Genomic DNA, 15,917 nt, shown 5'->3' on the forward strand with positions numbered 1-15,917 from the left:
ATTTAAAATCATCTTTTGCCCGTGGACATGAGGCCTTACAGTGACCCTTCTTAGTATCACAGCACTGTCTCATTCACTTCAGTGGGACAACTCTGGTCACTTCAGTGGTACTGCGGAACATAGACAAGTTTAAGGCCAGCTTGGAGATATGAAAACGCCTTAATACTTATGTCAGAGGAAAGCTGGGAGAGAAACCAGATTACCCATTTTTTTCCCCTCATTCATGGGAAAGCATAAGCAACTCTGGGATATCACAGGGGAATTGGAGACTGCCGTAGGCCTGAACCATGTGGGTCGTGTACCACAAAAGAGGAGCTGCAGGGGATTTAAAGTAATTTGGACTAAATGGTTTTACTGAAGGGTATGTATCAAAGATGATTTATCTGTACTCCCTGTTTGTAAGGTTGACTGACTGTAATATAACTGTACCTGAGTTGCTACCTATGTCTTTTGCGCAGCATTAACCCTTTTTCTGGTTGTCATTGGAAATAGTCCTAAAAGGTTTATCACAAATCACCCAGAATCTTTTCACATGATGATCTACTTTTCAATAGTGGCTCTTGCTCCATTTTCCATCTCCCATGCAGAGAACTGCATTGGGCAATAACCGGGATGGACCTACAGGATTCCGTATTGGAGATGGGGACCTCTTTGGTCTCCTCTTCATATTGTTAGTGTTGAACACTGGACGGAAAAGTGTCGTCCTCAGTGAAATTGTGAATGTAGCTGTGGTCAAGAATACATAATGTACGTCATTTGTAATGCACCGTGTTTAGAAAGTCCCCCCCCCCCTTTTTTTTTTCTTCTTTTTTTGCCGGTTATATGTACAATGCAAGTTGGTGAACATACAAGTTGTTGTTTTTTTCTTTGTTCTTTTAAATGTAGACCTTCTCAAACCTCCTTTAACCCCTTTCCACTAACGGGCAGACATGTACACCCTCTGGTGGCAGGGTTTGTATGTGTAGGGCCCAGGAGCCAAGCCCACTCTATGTTAGACAGGTGTAGGCTGACTTTTATGATCGTGCCTGTTATCCCCTTAAATGCCCCGATTGGCATTGGGGTGTCCTAAAAAACTGTCCATCAATAAGGTTACAAGGTGCAATGCTGTTGTCATGGGAGCCCAGGACCTTTGAAGTCCCCAATGCTGCATGTATTTCTGCCAGTTTAGACAGGCCTGTGACGTATTGCAGTATATGGTATAAGTGCTCAAATTATCGCAAGTTCGAGTCCCCTATTGGGACAAAAAAAATCTGTACTTTTTAAAAAAAAAAAAGATACTGCAAGTTTTAAAATCTCTCTCTTCTCGTATTTATATTAAAAATCAAAAACAGATTTATTACAGCTGCAACTGTAAAAGTCCAATGTATTAAAATAAAGCTCGAGTTAGGCCTCCTGTCCATGGGTGGGGTTTGATTTAGAGGAACACTCGCAAATCAAGCTGCCCATAGGGAAGCATGAGCATCTGCGAATTAATTTAAGCATTTGGATTTGTGGTCCAGAAAACAAATCGCTGCATGCTCCATTTTTGTGTGAATCCCGCACTGACTGCTTCCATTGAAGTCAATAGCAGCTGTCCGATCCAAGGCACGTCCACCGAGGTAAAGCAGGAGATTTAAAAAAAAAAACTGTACTGTGCATGTCCAACAGCGAGCTGTGAGGACCATGCACAGTACAGCGAACCCAGAAGGGGAGAGATCCGCGCAGACGCCGCTGCCGGGAAAGTATAGGTAAGCATGGGGCACTGGCCGCGGGCAGGGCTGGATCCCGCTCATGGACATGAGGCCATAAGGAAAAAATTACTAAATTTTAGACTTAATTTTTAAATTTATTTTCAAATCCCCTGAAATGCAGTTTGGAACCTGCTCCTGGTTTCAGACATTTCTCCTGTACTCATACAGATTGAAGGATTTCCTCTCCTCTTTGGCAATGAACACTAATGCTGAGGAGTGTGACGTGGGGGGGGGGGCACGATAGATGGAAAACCGTTTTGGGAATATTCTTTCAAAGAAAGAATGTATGTGGGCAAAGATCTTTTGTCCTACTATTGGGCAAAAATTTTTTAGACTCAACAGACTTCTTTCCGATGTTGACTGTCTGTTATGTGGTGACTGAAATGTTAAATTTCACCTGACGAAAGACTGTTTTAGTTGCGATTCTCCATTTTCATCTCTTAGCTTAATGTGTATGGGCAGCTTTACACAGAGAGAATGGAGGGAGAGAACGGAGAGAGCCATGTGCACCGTGCAGTCAGATTTCTATCAGAAGCAACAGCACAACCGGCTAGGAGAAGAAGTTACACTGACTGCAGCAGGAAGTGTTTACTGAGCACCATTTATAAAGTTGGTTAACTTTTTCATTTTGAAAGCAAATGAACAGTTAAAAAAATCAGTGCGAAGATGTCCACAGCCTTTATCCTGCTGCTATAGTTTCTATTGTTGTGTAGAGATTGTTTAAACTGTTTCAAACAAATGAACTCTGTCCTAAGAAAATTGTCATTTTTGTATCTCGACAGGTTACCGGAGTTGTTGGCAGAGCCGAACTTCTCTCCTCTATTTTTCTATTGGCTGCATTTCTGTCATATACCAAATCTAAGGGCCCCGATAACTGCATAGGTAAAATATTGTGTCAAATATGTGATGTTTAAGCCAGATAACTGCTGGAGAAGCCAAAAGTAACACCAATTTCCAGTCATTGCACACGTGGCCTTTGTATTTTGGCAGTATTACATTTTGTAACTTTTACTGGGCTTTGTTATATGCAGTATCCTGTTGTTCACCTGTTGATTGAATCTTAACATATTCAGTCCCCAGTGCAGAGATAACTCCAAGAGACATTACAAAGAAAAGCTCAACTGGCAGAAGAACAATCCTCAGAATGTTCAGAGCTTGATGAATGGATATTCATCCCTTTTAATAGCATTCCCATCCACTAACATGTTAGAATGTTTTACAGCAGTAGGGCCTATTTTGTAGGCATGTCAATTGGAACAAAAACTTGCCTGCTACATTCAATATAATTTAGCCTGTATGTCTCTAGTCCCCAGCCCTCAAATATGGTAACGTTCTTGCTCGGACAGCAGTATCGGCTCCCCAGAGTTAGTCATGAGTTTATTAGACCCTCTAGGGGACCTGTACAGTAATTAAAATAACAGCACAGATTTAACTGTAATTCATAGAGCATGATCTGGACTTCATAATTGCATACATTGTGTAGTATTAATTTTGTTCGTGGGTTGAGAGATGCTTAAGTGTTGGGAAAATCCCAGTTTAATTACATGGCATAAAAATGACCTATTGTTTAAGTCAAGCTTACATTTTAAACCTATTATTGCAACATTTTATGCTTTTTTTTTCATGTTTTCAAACTGGCCAGCAGTATGTAACCTTTACAACCATTTTTTTAATTGCTTCAATGCATCTGTATTGTAAAAAAGAATTAACTTTGCAAACAGATTTCCTACTGTGTTGTGTCTACATTTGCTATGGAGACCTATACACTTCTATGGTGACAGAGGGCAAACAGATCCTCTGTCATCTGATCCTCACTTATATTACCTTCTATTACTTATTCTTACTTCCTTCCTAACATACATTTGGTTTACAGTATTAGCTGAAAGTAGTAGACAGCAGCATCATGCTGTACAGAACAATATGGGGGGGAGGGGTTGTTTTGTCTTTGTTTTTTTTAGAGTTTGCTTTATTTTTTACTTTTAGATGCATAGGAGCAACACAAATTGATAGCATTGTTGGACAAAGCCTTTAAATATGGGAAAATGGAAGCCTTATAGCACTGTCAAATACTGGGAATGAAGTGCAGATGGTAGAAAAGGTTATAATATAGTTTTTAAAAACAGTGGGGCATATGTATTATACCCTGTATGCCACAGTTCTGGCATACAAAAGTTAAAGTTTAGACGCAGGTACCAAGATCGCTACTCTTTGGACTATTATACAGCACCCATACAACTTTTCAAAAAGTGAGCAGGGCATAAGTAGTAGCTGAAATATTTGCAAGCTCGGAGCTGGCATAGGTTTCAATCTAGCGCACAGAGGTGTCGCCGGATTCAAGTAATACATTTGTCACAAATCGCTGGACGCAAAGTTTACTGCGCATGAAACACTGGTCTACAGGCCCCATTGAATGCATATGTACCCCTTTCAGTTAGGGAGGTCGAAACCTTAAGGGGGTTTTCCAGACAGCGACCCCCAACCTGCAATTACAAGCACATCTGCCATTGATTTCAAAGAGGGCTGTGCCTGCAATTCCAAGGGCTGGCCACTACATAGGTCGGAGCAGTGGCTTCAACTCCGAACCCGGTTTATCACTTCACTGACAGCCACCGCTACTTGGAAAAGCCCTTTTAAACGTGTTGCACAGTTCATAAAGAAAATACATTGGATGCTAAACTTGTTCCATTTTGAGATGAAAGTCCTCATTAAGTTCAGGGATAGTATTAGTATTCCAGATAAGATGATTACATTCTGTGCCTGTGTTTATCCAGCCTATTCTCTCTTTAGCCTGGCGTGGTTAGTGAAACTTTATCATTCGCTCTGTTTTTATAGTGTGGGCTCCTATTGCTGCTGCTGTGTTTCTTGTTGCGGTTGCAACTCTGTGCAAAGAGCAAGGGATTACTGTTGTTGGTATTTGCTGTGTCTATGAAGTCTTCGTTGCTCAAGGGGTAAGAAAGTTTGATTTATTTATTTTAATTGGTACAAAATGTGAAATCTCATATCATTGTGTGTATAAATTAAACTCTCACTGGGGATGTTTACGGAGATCTAAAGACCTGTTTATCACAGTTGGTGCAGTAAGGTTGTACAGAGCTATACCATGTCTTCTAACATCATGCAGGCCTATGTTAATGCTGACCAGCATTATACCGATTACTTATGAAGAAATTGTCTTATCCTGCAGCTGTTTTATCCAGAATATATTCGGTAATTTGGGATTATTACAAGATAAGCAAAGCATTTGCAAAGTTATTTATCTTTTTACAGTTTTTTTCGTTGTTATGTGAACCCACTTAATGACCTTTACGGCATAACTACTTCCAGTGAAGTACACAGTCATGCTTCAGCAAAACCTTTGGGAGATTTATCTATTTTCCATGGCTTTGGTTTGCTTGTTTTAAATCGTCCTTTTTAGTTTGTCAAAAGAAAGTTTTTTTAAACTTCTCCCTCATCTGCGTGTTCACTGCCGCTACATTCATCTCTGTGGGACTTCCAGAGATAGCTGGGCTCTGAACTCCGTTATCTGGCAATCCCACAGAGTTAAAGGGAGTGGCAGTGACCTGCACAACTGCCGCTCTGTTCAAATGCCGAAACACGGAACCCCTATTCTTGTAAAATAAGCAGTGCAGATGTAATCCCACTAGCTGTCAAACCGTAAAATACTTAGGCCGCTCTCACACACACACTTTTTTTACCGCGATTAGCGCTTTATTTCAAACGCTGCGTTAAATGCTGTAAAACGCCTCCATTAATATCAATGGGGCTTCTCGGATGAGTGTTTTTACTCTGCTGTTTCCAGTGCTGTCTGCTCACTGTTAGTGCTTTTCAGTGCTTTTTAAGGCACCTGATCACCCATTGTTATAATGGGATGTGTTAAAAACCGCTGGTTAACACATTAAAGCGCAGCTTTTTAACAGACTTCTGTGTGAAAGTAGCCTTACTGTTAGCTGCATCTTGTGTGTGTCTGTGTGTGTGTGTCTGCTTCTCTCTCACTCTACAGCTGCTTCCTCCTCCCTCCTCTCTACTCACCATAGACTTTAATCAGTAGCATGTAATCTGACCTTTTCTCAAGAGAGACTTGGCAGTAAATTTGGAGTGAGTGAACTATTTGGGAAGGAGAGGGGTGGTGGAACCAAGCCTCATAAATGTTTCAGAGTTTTGTTATATTGATTTATGCAAATTTGTGACCATTTACAGATTTCTTTCTGCATTTGCACAGCATGGAGTATGTACATTCTTGTTTTAATGACTTGTGTTTTTCCTTTTTTCCTGCTTTTCAGTACACATTACCAGTGTTATGGGACACAGCTGTTCAGATACTGTTGGGTAAAGGCAGCATACCCTATTCCTTACTTCAAACCCTGCTAAAACTTGTTGTTTTAATGTTCAGCACTTTGCTGCTTGTTGTAATCCGGGTACAAGTTATCCAGTCACAGCTTCCAGTCTTCACCAGGTGAGAGAAGTATAGAGATACTTATAGGCTCACACGGGGACATACCATTATAAATGTCCCACCATGATACAAACCACCTATTTTAAGCTAACAGGGTTTTCTCCTAAAGTTATCTTTACACGGCCTGTTTCATTGTGGATTTGATGTGGAGTTCGTATTGATTCCACATGAAATCTGTGTCCGAAAGGCCCTCATTAAGGATTTGAATTGCGGATTCTGCAATCGGCATCTGCACAGATGATTTGCAGTGTGAAAGGCATGCATTTTCAAATTTTTCTTCACATTCGCAAATTGCGATTCTGCAAGCGGAAGAATAATCGCAGCATGCTCTATTTTAGCGTGGAATACGCGCAGACAGTCTCCATTGATGTGAATGCAGGCTTGCAACCCACAGCCCATAGGCAATTAACATTGCCTATGGGCAGCTGAGCGCTCCGAACAGGGTATGGAGAACACAGTTGGAGCGCTTGTCTTCATACTCTTGCTGTGTTCTCTGAGCGGGATACCAGCTGAAACAATAGTATCAGCGGTATCCCACTGAGAACTCTGGGGACGGCACTGATAAGGCTCATCATTGTCTTTCAGCTTGCTGAAAGACAACAATGAACGACTCGTTAGCGAAAACTGCAAGATGTCTGTGCAGTTAGACCCAACGATTCTCGCTCAAAAGATGGCTTTGAGCGATTTTTGAGTGAGAATTGTTGGGTCTAATTGGGCCTTTAGGTACATTCACGGGCTGAAATCCTGCACAAGTGAATGCTAGTTTCACATTGTACTTTTGGAATGTTTTGTTTGCTATCATTCAACAAAATTACACCTGGAACAATGCAATATATGAATTATTTTTATAGGTATGCTCTTCTACAATGACTATTCAGCTTTATTTAAAAATCATAACTTGCTAAAGCCCCAGTTATAGACTATATATGAGCCTCTGCAGCATTGTGCTCTACTCCAAGGGGAGTCAATGACCTGTAATGGGGCACTGTGCTAAAATAAGCATTTCTGGTTTTTGTTTCACTATGGTATGTTAGAGGTTTTCTAAAGATGGACAGACGTACCTTATAATGTCTTCCGTAGTACGCCAAAACTAAGCATAGAAACTCAGTTATGAGGTGGGGACTCCAAGGATCAGACTGGTTATGCATACCACAAATGCTTGAATGGGTTGAGATCTGCTGAATGTGGAGGCTAGGTCAGTTTCTTGAACTCTTTGTCATGTCCCTCAAACCATATCTGAACAATTTTTACTGTGTGGCAAATTGCCTTAGGGCCAATGCTGATGGGCAGATTATCGCTGTGGAATTCGCGGTCAGACACCCACCGTGAATTCTGCAGCAATATCTGTCCATAGACATGCTGTGGGAAATGATTCTGCAATGCCCTTGAGTAGAAATCAACTGCGATTTCAAGGGGAGATTTGCAGCATGTTCTATTATATGCGAAAAATCGCGCGGACGGCTTCCATTGCAGTCAAGCTGCACTGCCTGTGCTCGCCGGGCAAGACACTCGCGGCAGATCCGGAGATGTGAGTATGGGTCTTTGGGGGGTGCCGGGATATTTCGCAGCAGAACCTGACCCGACCGTGGGCATGAGCCCTTCTGCTGAAAGAGACTATTTTTATTGATAAATACTCTTAGGCTGTACTTGGTCTGCAACGATGGTACATGTCAAAGTAACATCCATACGAATGCCAGGACCCAGAGTTCGCAGGAGAACGCTACCCAGACAGTTACTGCATCTACCTGCTTGCTTTCTTCTCATAGTAGATCCTGGTGCCATTGATTTCCTCAGGTTAGCAATGCACATGCAGCCGGCTGCTCACTTGATGTAGAGGAAAATGTGTTTCATCAAACCAGGTCAACTTCTTCCATTGCTAATTTCTGATAGCATGCATTATTTTTCAGCAATTTTATCTACAGTAGCTTTTCTGTGTGATTGGACCAGATTGGCAAGCATTCGCTCCCCTGCTGCCGTTCACTGGTTGTCCTTCCTTGGACCACTTTCAGTAGATTCTAACCGCTATATACAAGGACATATTCCCATTCTGCACTGCTCTGCAGATGCCCCGGTCGTCTAAGCATCATGATTTGGCTCTTGTGAAGCTGCTCGGAGCCATACACTTGCCCAATTTTCCTGCTTCCAACACATCAACTTCAAGAACTTGCTGTTCACTATATGTCTAACATATCCCATCTCTTCACCGATGCCATTGTAATGAAATAATGAGTGTTATTCAAGTCGCCAGCCAGTGGTTTAAAGTTATGGCTGATCAGTGTATAGTATATATTATATTATATTATATTATATAACATTTGTTTTATTTTCTTTTTCCTGGCAGCTAAAATAGGTGTTAACATATAATAGAACAACAGCTGCATGCATCTTGCAAAACATTCCTATTCCCATTCCCATTTACACTGCTTGTTAGAAAAATATATAGATTTTGCAATGTGTTTTTTTTTTTTTTGCCCTTCTAGGTTTGATAACCCTGCTGCTGTCAGCGCAACACCTACAAGGCAACTGACATTCAATTACCTCCTGCCTGTGAATGCCTGGCTGGTGCTAAATCCATCTGAACTCTGCTGTGATTGGACAATGGGAACTATTCCTCTGGTTGAAAGTTTCTTGGATGTCCGAAATCTGGCTACACTATTATTCTTTTGTTTTTTGGGAAATTTGGTGATCTACAGCGTACGATATTCAGGTGATTCATCCAAAACTGTTCTGATGGTAAGTTTAATGGATTAATAAAAATTGTGATGAAGAATATGTAACATAAATAACAATGATTTTCAGATAGTTCCATAAATATTGAAAGTATTTTAGAATATTAGTCCCTGCATTCAAATGCCCACATTTATTCATTTCACTGTGCAGCACAATTTTTGTAACCGATAAGCAGATAGGTGGCCTACAGTGACTTTACTGCGCTGAATTAATATATGATATCCGTTTTTTTTTTCTGCCACGTAAGGTTTTCCAGTTATGGGGAATAATGTAATCCAATTGTCGTTGTATTTGTATTTTTGGGGAATATACCTATACAATTAATCCAGTAGGCTAGCCATTAACCTTGCTTAATAAAAAGAATAACAAAAGTGATTGGGCAACTATTTCGCAATCGCTGTTACACAGGGTGTGTTGACTAAACACTATAGGGGGAGGTTTATGTAACATTTAGGGTATGCTTCCACGTGGTATAAACACCGCAGATCATCTACCAGTAAGTTGTAATTAATGAACTGTGTTTTTACAGGTCATTGGTTAAACTAAATAAAAGAATCACAATCCTAAAACAAAAATACATGTTTAGTATCGCTGCGTCTGTAAATGTCCGAACTATCAAAGTAATGCATTATTTACCCCACACAGTGAACGTCCAAAAAGAAAAAATTAAACCGCCAGAAATGTTCTTTTTTTGGTCATCCTGTTTGCAAGAAAAAATGCAATAAAAAGTGATCAAAAAGTCGTATGTATTCCAAAATGGTACGAACGCAAACTACATGATGTCTCGCAAGAAATGAGCCCCGCACAACTATGTGGACAGAAAAATAAAAGTTATTGCACGCAGAAGATGGCGGCAGAAAATAATTTTAAAAAAATTAAATGTCTGAAAAAAAATACAAGTAGTACAGCAAAAATAAAAAAACATAAGTTTGGTATCGTAGTAATCGTGCTGACCCATAGAATAAAGTTATCAGGTCATTTTTGTTGCAGTTTGCGCATCGTAGAAACAAGACGCACTGAAAGATGGTGGAATTTAGTTGTTGTTTTTTTTCTATTTGCTCAACTTAGACCTTTTTAAAAGTTTTTCAGTACATTATATGGTACATTAAATAGTAACATTGAAAAATACAACTCGTCCCGCAAAAAACAAGCCCTCAGACAGCGACGTCGATGGATAAAGAAAGGGGTTGTGATTTTTATAAACAAAGAAAATGCTTGGTCACTAAGGGGTTACATAACTTGAAAATGAGACGTGCTGCTATTATTTAGTTTTAGCAGTATAATCAGCATATTTGATATGAAAACCTTTTAAAAATTAGTTTTTGCACCAATGAAATTGGACAGAGTATTTGGCAGGAGTTGTTGAAGGGTCCCTCCACTAAAAACACATTTTTCCATCACCTGATTCCTTATCACGCTTTTGGAGTTCTCCTCTGTGTATTACAGCCACTTTCATTTAGTGAAGCCCGCTATCTGTTGCTTATCAGGCACCCTCTTGAGATTGAGATTTGAAAAGACTTTGAAATCTGTCATCCTGCATCAGTGGGGGGGGGGGGGGGGGGGTAATAACAGTTTAGTTATTACCTTCCATATTCAACTAAGCTACAGACCATAAAGTATACAGTCAGGAGGATGAGCTGTGACTTCCTCTATTATAACTGTGTGACAGAAGCTGTGAGATCATCAGTAGTAACCGTGAGGGGAGTGCCAGCATAACACAGTCTGTGAGAAACGGAACACACAAACCCCAGTAGATCTAAGCAAGTCAGAATGAAGATCACATGGCGGAGGAAAAGAAGGCCAAATGTTTCAGACATAAATAACTAACCAAGATAACACTAGCTCACTTATATACACTGGGGCCCTTTAACGTGTTAACACATGCATAAATCTTAAGAGTAATTCAGCTAGACATTAACAACTGCTATATTGCACCCATAATTGGTACCTTTTTTGGCCGTCATAAATGTAGTTAAAAATTAATTTGCATCTTGACCACACCCACTTCTCATCATTTTTTTTATTAAAATGCAAATGTCACAAATTTTTGTAGACACTTTGTGCAATTTCTGCCAAGATGGGGCATTAAACTGATTAAGGGTGACTACCCACTAGCGTTTTTTTTCCAATTGTCAATGGGACTTTCTAATGTTAAAAAGGCGACGCAACAAAACTAGTCACCCTTAACCCTTTCCAATCCAATTTGTATCCTGGTTTTCCTAGGGAGCTTCCTCTTTTTCTGCTCTTATGCAACGGCGCTATATGCTGGCTAAAGCCAGTACTGCATGAGGTGACATGTTGGTTAGGCTCCGACAGCAGAGAGGCTGGCAATGTACAGTAAGAGAACCCTGACGGACGTCTTCCAACATCGGAGCTGTACAGCCTTAAAACATAATGTCTTCAGAGGTCAGACAGTGGATTGAAAAGGGTTAAAATGTCCCAAAGTCTTATTCTAAAGTGCCTGGATAATCTACCTTTGCCAACCTCTTCACTGGCTACCCATTGCCCAGCATATTCAATTCAAAATATTAACAACCTACGAGGCAGTCCACAGCCTGTCCTCTCTATACAGCTCTGATTTGATCACCTGATACCACCCCAAACGTAATCTCCAATAGGCTGTGTTCACATGACGTAGAAAGGACCGCAAATCTGCATCACAAACATTGGTGAAATTGCATAAATTTGTAAGGTAAAAGTAAAAAAAACTATTGAGGCAAAAACACCCATAGTTTTGCTGATGCAGTTTTTACCGCACTCAAACCTCCTAGTGTGAATACACCCATGCTAACCGGAGCTTGTTCTCTACTCTCCTCTTGTCTGCTCCCCACACAGCTGTCTCCAAGACTTTTTTCCCATGCATGTCCCACAGTCTTTTACATGCCCCAGAAAACGCGCTAAATACAGACACACACATCTTGCACGGATATATTCCCGATTCTTTAGATGGGGTCATATACATAAGCAACTTCTGTTTTGTTTTTTTCTGTTTGTTTGTTTTCTTCTGTTTTTCCCATCACAGCATGCCCTATCTTTAGGTGTTCTTTTCAATGGGGACAGCAAACGCATCGCACGGTGTGTTGAGGTGCATGCGAACGCAATTCGAGTTTTTCTGTTGAAGACAATGGGAAACAATTATCGATCCTCCGCTGTGACTCACAGCTGTGATGGATGATCGCTACTTCACTGAAGTGATGAGAGGCGTGTTTAACGCCTCGCATTCGCGCCGGAAAATCAACAAATTTCACGGCCCGATATTATGCTCGCCTGTGTGAATTTAGCCATACTGTGAAAACTTGCTTACCGCAAACAATCACTTTTCCGTACTTTTGAAACTTTCAAAAGCAATCTGATATTCCTCAGTGCGACTGCACTACCATATAAGCAGCTTCCTCTTTCCCCTATTTTCTCCTTCCCCTGTAGATTGTAAGCCCTCCTTCTTCCTCTGTATCAGTCTGTCGCTTAAGGTGCTTTGATAGGGAACAACTATTGTCCAAAAAAAAATCAAGGAAAATTCCTAAGACCTATAATAGTCCCTCAATAGAGTGGAAAGAGGATTCAAAGACCTATATTAGTCCCTCAATAAGGTGGTCACTAAGTCAGAGCCTTAATAAGCAAAAACTGAAATCAAACAAATAAACAAAACGGCGGCAGGTCAGCCCTGGTGGTGGACTGACAGCACTCTTTCCACTCTATTGAGGGACTATTATAGGTCTTAGGAATTTTCCTTGTAGGTCTAGAGCGAAAATTTATCAGATGGCTATCCAAAAGGCGGCTAGTCTGGGCTGCTGTGAATATGCCATCTGATTATCCAGGGACCCGATTGCAAAAATGTTGCCCTCGGGATACCCTTTGACTTAACGGCTAAAATTATTCTATCTTTCTGTACTCGGGACTATTATCCCTGAGAAATTATAATTTTCTCTCGCTTAAAGGGTAGAAATTTTTCTTACCTATACCCTACTCTTATTTCTACCATTGTAGTAGTAGGGTTCTCGTAGTCCTGTCAGTTCATTTATCTTATATGGCGACAATAATCTATCTAGTAAGATAATCGTCACCAGTGGAAATGACAGTTCTACTCTGATTGATCCCTCTATATCCAGTGTGTCATTTATTTGACAGTGCTGGACATTTTGAGGCTTCATCAATTTTTTATTTTTGTACCACTATCCGATTTCTGACTGGGAGTCATTAAACCAGTAAAGTACCATTTTTTGCGTATTGAAACCCCTGATGAACCCACGTTGTGGGAGAAACGCGTTGGGTTACGCTTACAATTTTTAGTGGTCCGGCATAGCTTATTTTCTCGATGTGAACGACGTATACATCACCGAACCTGATCACTGGAGTCTAGGTCACGTCCTGTAACATCCAACTGTCGGACTTATGTCACTTTTTCATCTCCTGATTAGGTTGACGTGTATACAATTGATTCTGATAATCCTGTCAGATTCTGCAAAGAGACCGAATACACTAAATGGCTGAGTCATAACGATACTCAGACTGACCGGTCTATTACTGTTTATGGACAGTGGTATCAATATATTTTTATCGGTTCCATGGGTTTTCCTGGATCTAGATTTATGTGTGTATGTTCTTCCTTTTAGTTATTTCTTTAATAAAAGCTATATTTTATTATATTTTTCGGTCAAGGGTCCACATAGTCAGTTCTTTCCAAACTAGTTGGACTTCACTGCCTCTGTTAAATTGCCTTTTCTTATGTACAGCACACTGGATTTAATGGTGCTTTAAAAATAAATTGAAATTTTTAGTGCAGAAAAATAGACACCATACTCTGCAGTACCAAAGTATCGCAGTATATTATGTAAGCAATTGCATGGTAGAGTCTCCTAGTGGTGCTGAAACAAAAAAACATGAAAAAAAAACTGCAATACTGATCCAGCCGGCCATGTCGGAGTCCCTCGCGCTGGTGTCCGGCGCTGCAGCAGGCTACCATGTCCTTAGTGTTGACACAGCACTCTTTCTGGTGACGGGGCTTTGAATACAATGCTTCCAGCGAGCCGGCGCTCGATCATTCACAGGCATTCAGTGAATTACATCAGTGAATGGCTGTGATTGGTTCATCAAGCATCGGCTCTGATTGGCTAAGCAATGGCGCTCGTGATCCAATCACAGCACTCACCATTGCAACTACCATCGTTCAGATGTTTATCGCAAGTTCTGTGGATAATTGATGATAAATAGTTCTGGTACATTCCTTTTAAGTCAGTCTAGAAGTGTTGAAGTAGAGTTTGAAAAATAGTTTTAAATGCCAGTATTTGTGTGTTGCTGTAATATGTTAGGTCTGATTTTAGCATTTTATGTGTGTGAAGCTCTACTAGTTTATGTATTTCTTTTGTTTCTCTCAGGGACTGTGCCTAATTGTGCTGCCTTTTATACCTGCCTCAAACCTCTTCTTCCCTGTTGGATTTGTAGTCGCAGAGAGAGTATTATATGTACCAAGTATGGGATTCTGCATTCTTGTAGCCCATGGCTGGAAGAAATTATCGAGTAAAAGGTAGGACATTTCTGAAGACCTCACTAGAAGACCCCAGTGAATCTTTCATATCTTCACATTAGTACTGTATTTCTTGACAATAAAGCAGAAGGGTCTTTAATTCATTACCCTACAATTTTTTTAATTTAATTTTTTTTATATGTATGATGCATTTGTATGTGAAGAGATATATCCAATTTTTTAATATACTTTAGGATTTTGTATAAACTGAAACGTGTATTTTCTTTTCCTTCTTGGCTTGCAATTTTTATCACTAGCTTTTCACACTGAATGCCCGTTTGTGGATGGGTTTAGTAAGACTGGCACATGCCCCTCAATGAAAATGCAGGTTTCTTTTTTAAAAAGCCAAGAGAAGGTGCTCCAGAATTTTTTAAAATGGAAATAAAAGTAGAAAAACTTTGTGGAGCCCCTTCTCATCACCTCTGCTGTTTCCCTATTATGTCTGGAAATTTATGAATGAACTGGGTGTTGATCAGTACTATATTCCTTACACCCTCAGGCCTCATTCACACAAGCACTGTTTTTGCGCATTAGAAGCACGTGAAAAGAGCGCTTCTATAAGAACCAATGGTTTTCTATAGAAGTGTTCACATGAATGAATTTTACAGGCACTAAATACTCACAAGATAGAACATGCGTGGCTACAATGCCTGCATCTAAGGTCCATGCTGCGAGAATAGATAGTACCTGACCTATCTATGGTGCGTGATGTGCGGGAGTTTCCATTGACGCCTATGGGAGCAGGAGTCGATGGAAACTCCTGTGCAGGAAAAGAAGATTTCTGTAGAACGAGGGAATTCTCTGCTGCTTACAGCAGGATATTTAAAAGGTGCTGCCCAGAGGCACATTTTAAATGTCCCTCTGTAAACTCATGTTCGTCTCTGCGGGAATGAGGGGAAGCCCCGAGGGTACCATTAATCCCCACGGGGACTAACCGGAATTTACAACGGAACATTTAAAATGTGCGTCTGGGCAGCACCTTTTAAATATCCTGCTGTAAGCAGCAGGGAATTCCTCCATCCCTGCTGTAAGCAGCAGGAAATACCTCCATCCCCGCTGCTGGGCAATTGCCTAGCAGCGGGGGACAGTAAGGGACTCCCTCCACCCCTCTCCCCAAGGGATTTCCCTTGTGGGGAGAGAAGGGGGCAGGGTTACAGGGCTTCCCCGAGAGGGTGGTAGGAGGGAGGGGGGGCAGAGCTAAAGGGATCCGCCCTCTTGCCCCTCCCCTCTATATTTGCTATGTGGAATCTGTGAGAAGCCCCATCTCCAGCCCTGCTTACTCTCTCTGTGCTATGTGGATATCCCTCGGGGATCCGCAGAGCAGGGAGAGAGAGATCGGGGCTATAGGTTAATGCCCCATAGCCCCACTCAATCTCTCCCTGCTATGGGGAAATCCCGAAGCCCTGCAGGGCTTCTCTCTCCTGCTGAAGCAGATGCCTGTTCATGTGATTTTTAGCACAGTATAGGCGCAATATATATATAT

General features: G+C 41.0%; 1 protein-coding gene across 1 annotated transcript in view; it reads left to right on the forward strand.

The window, feature by feature from the left end:
- Positions 1 to 15,917, forward strand: part of TMTC3 (transmembrane O-mannosyltransferase targeting cadherins 3) — a 56,480-nt gene that overhangs the window by 26,675 nt on the left and 13,888 nt on the right. The window contains exons 4-8 of the mRNA XM_066591496.1: positions 2,513 to 2,612; positions 4,563 to 4,678; positions 6,011 to 6,183; positions 8,664 to 8,916; positions 14,286 to 14,434. Coding sequence (XP_066447593.1) covers positions 2,513 to 2,612; positions 4,563 to 4,678; positions 6,011 to 6,183; positions 8,664 to 8,916; positions 14,286 to 14,434 — 791 coding nt within the window. The remainder of the gene's footprint in view (positions 1 to 2,512; positions 2,613 to 4,562; positions 4,679 to 6,010; positions 6,184 to 8,663; positions 8,917 to 14,285; positions 14,435 to 15,917) is intronic.

This window comes from Eleutherodactylus coqui, chromosome 2 (genome assembly GCF_035609145.1).
Source record: "Eleutherodactylus coqui strain aEleCoq1 chromosome 2, aEleCoq1.hap1, whole genome shotgun sequence".
NCBI lineage: Eukaryota > Metazoa > Chordata > Amphibia > Anura > Eleutherodactylidae > Eleutherodactylus > Eleutherodactylus coqui.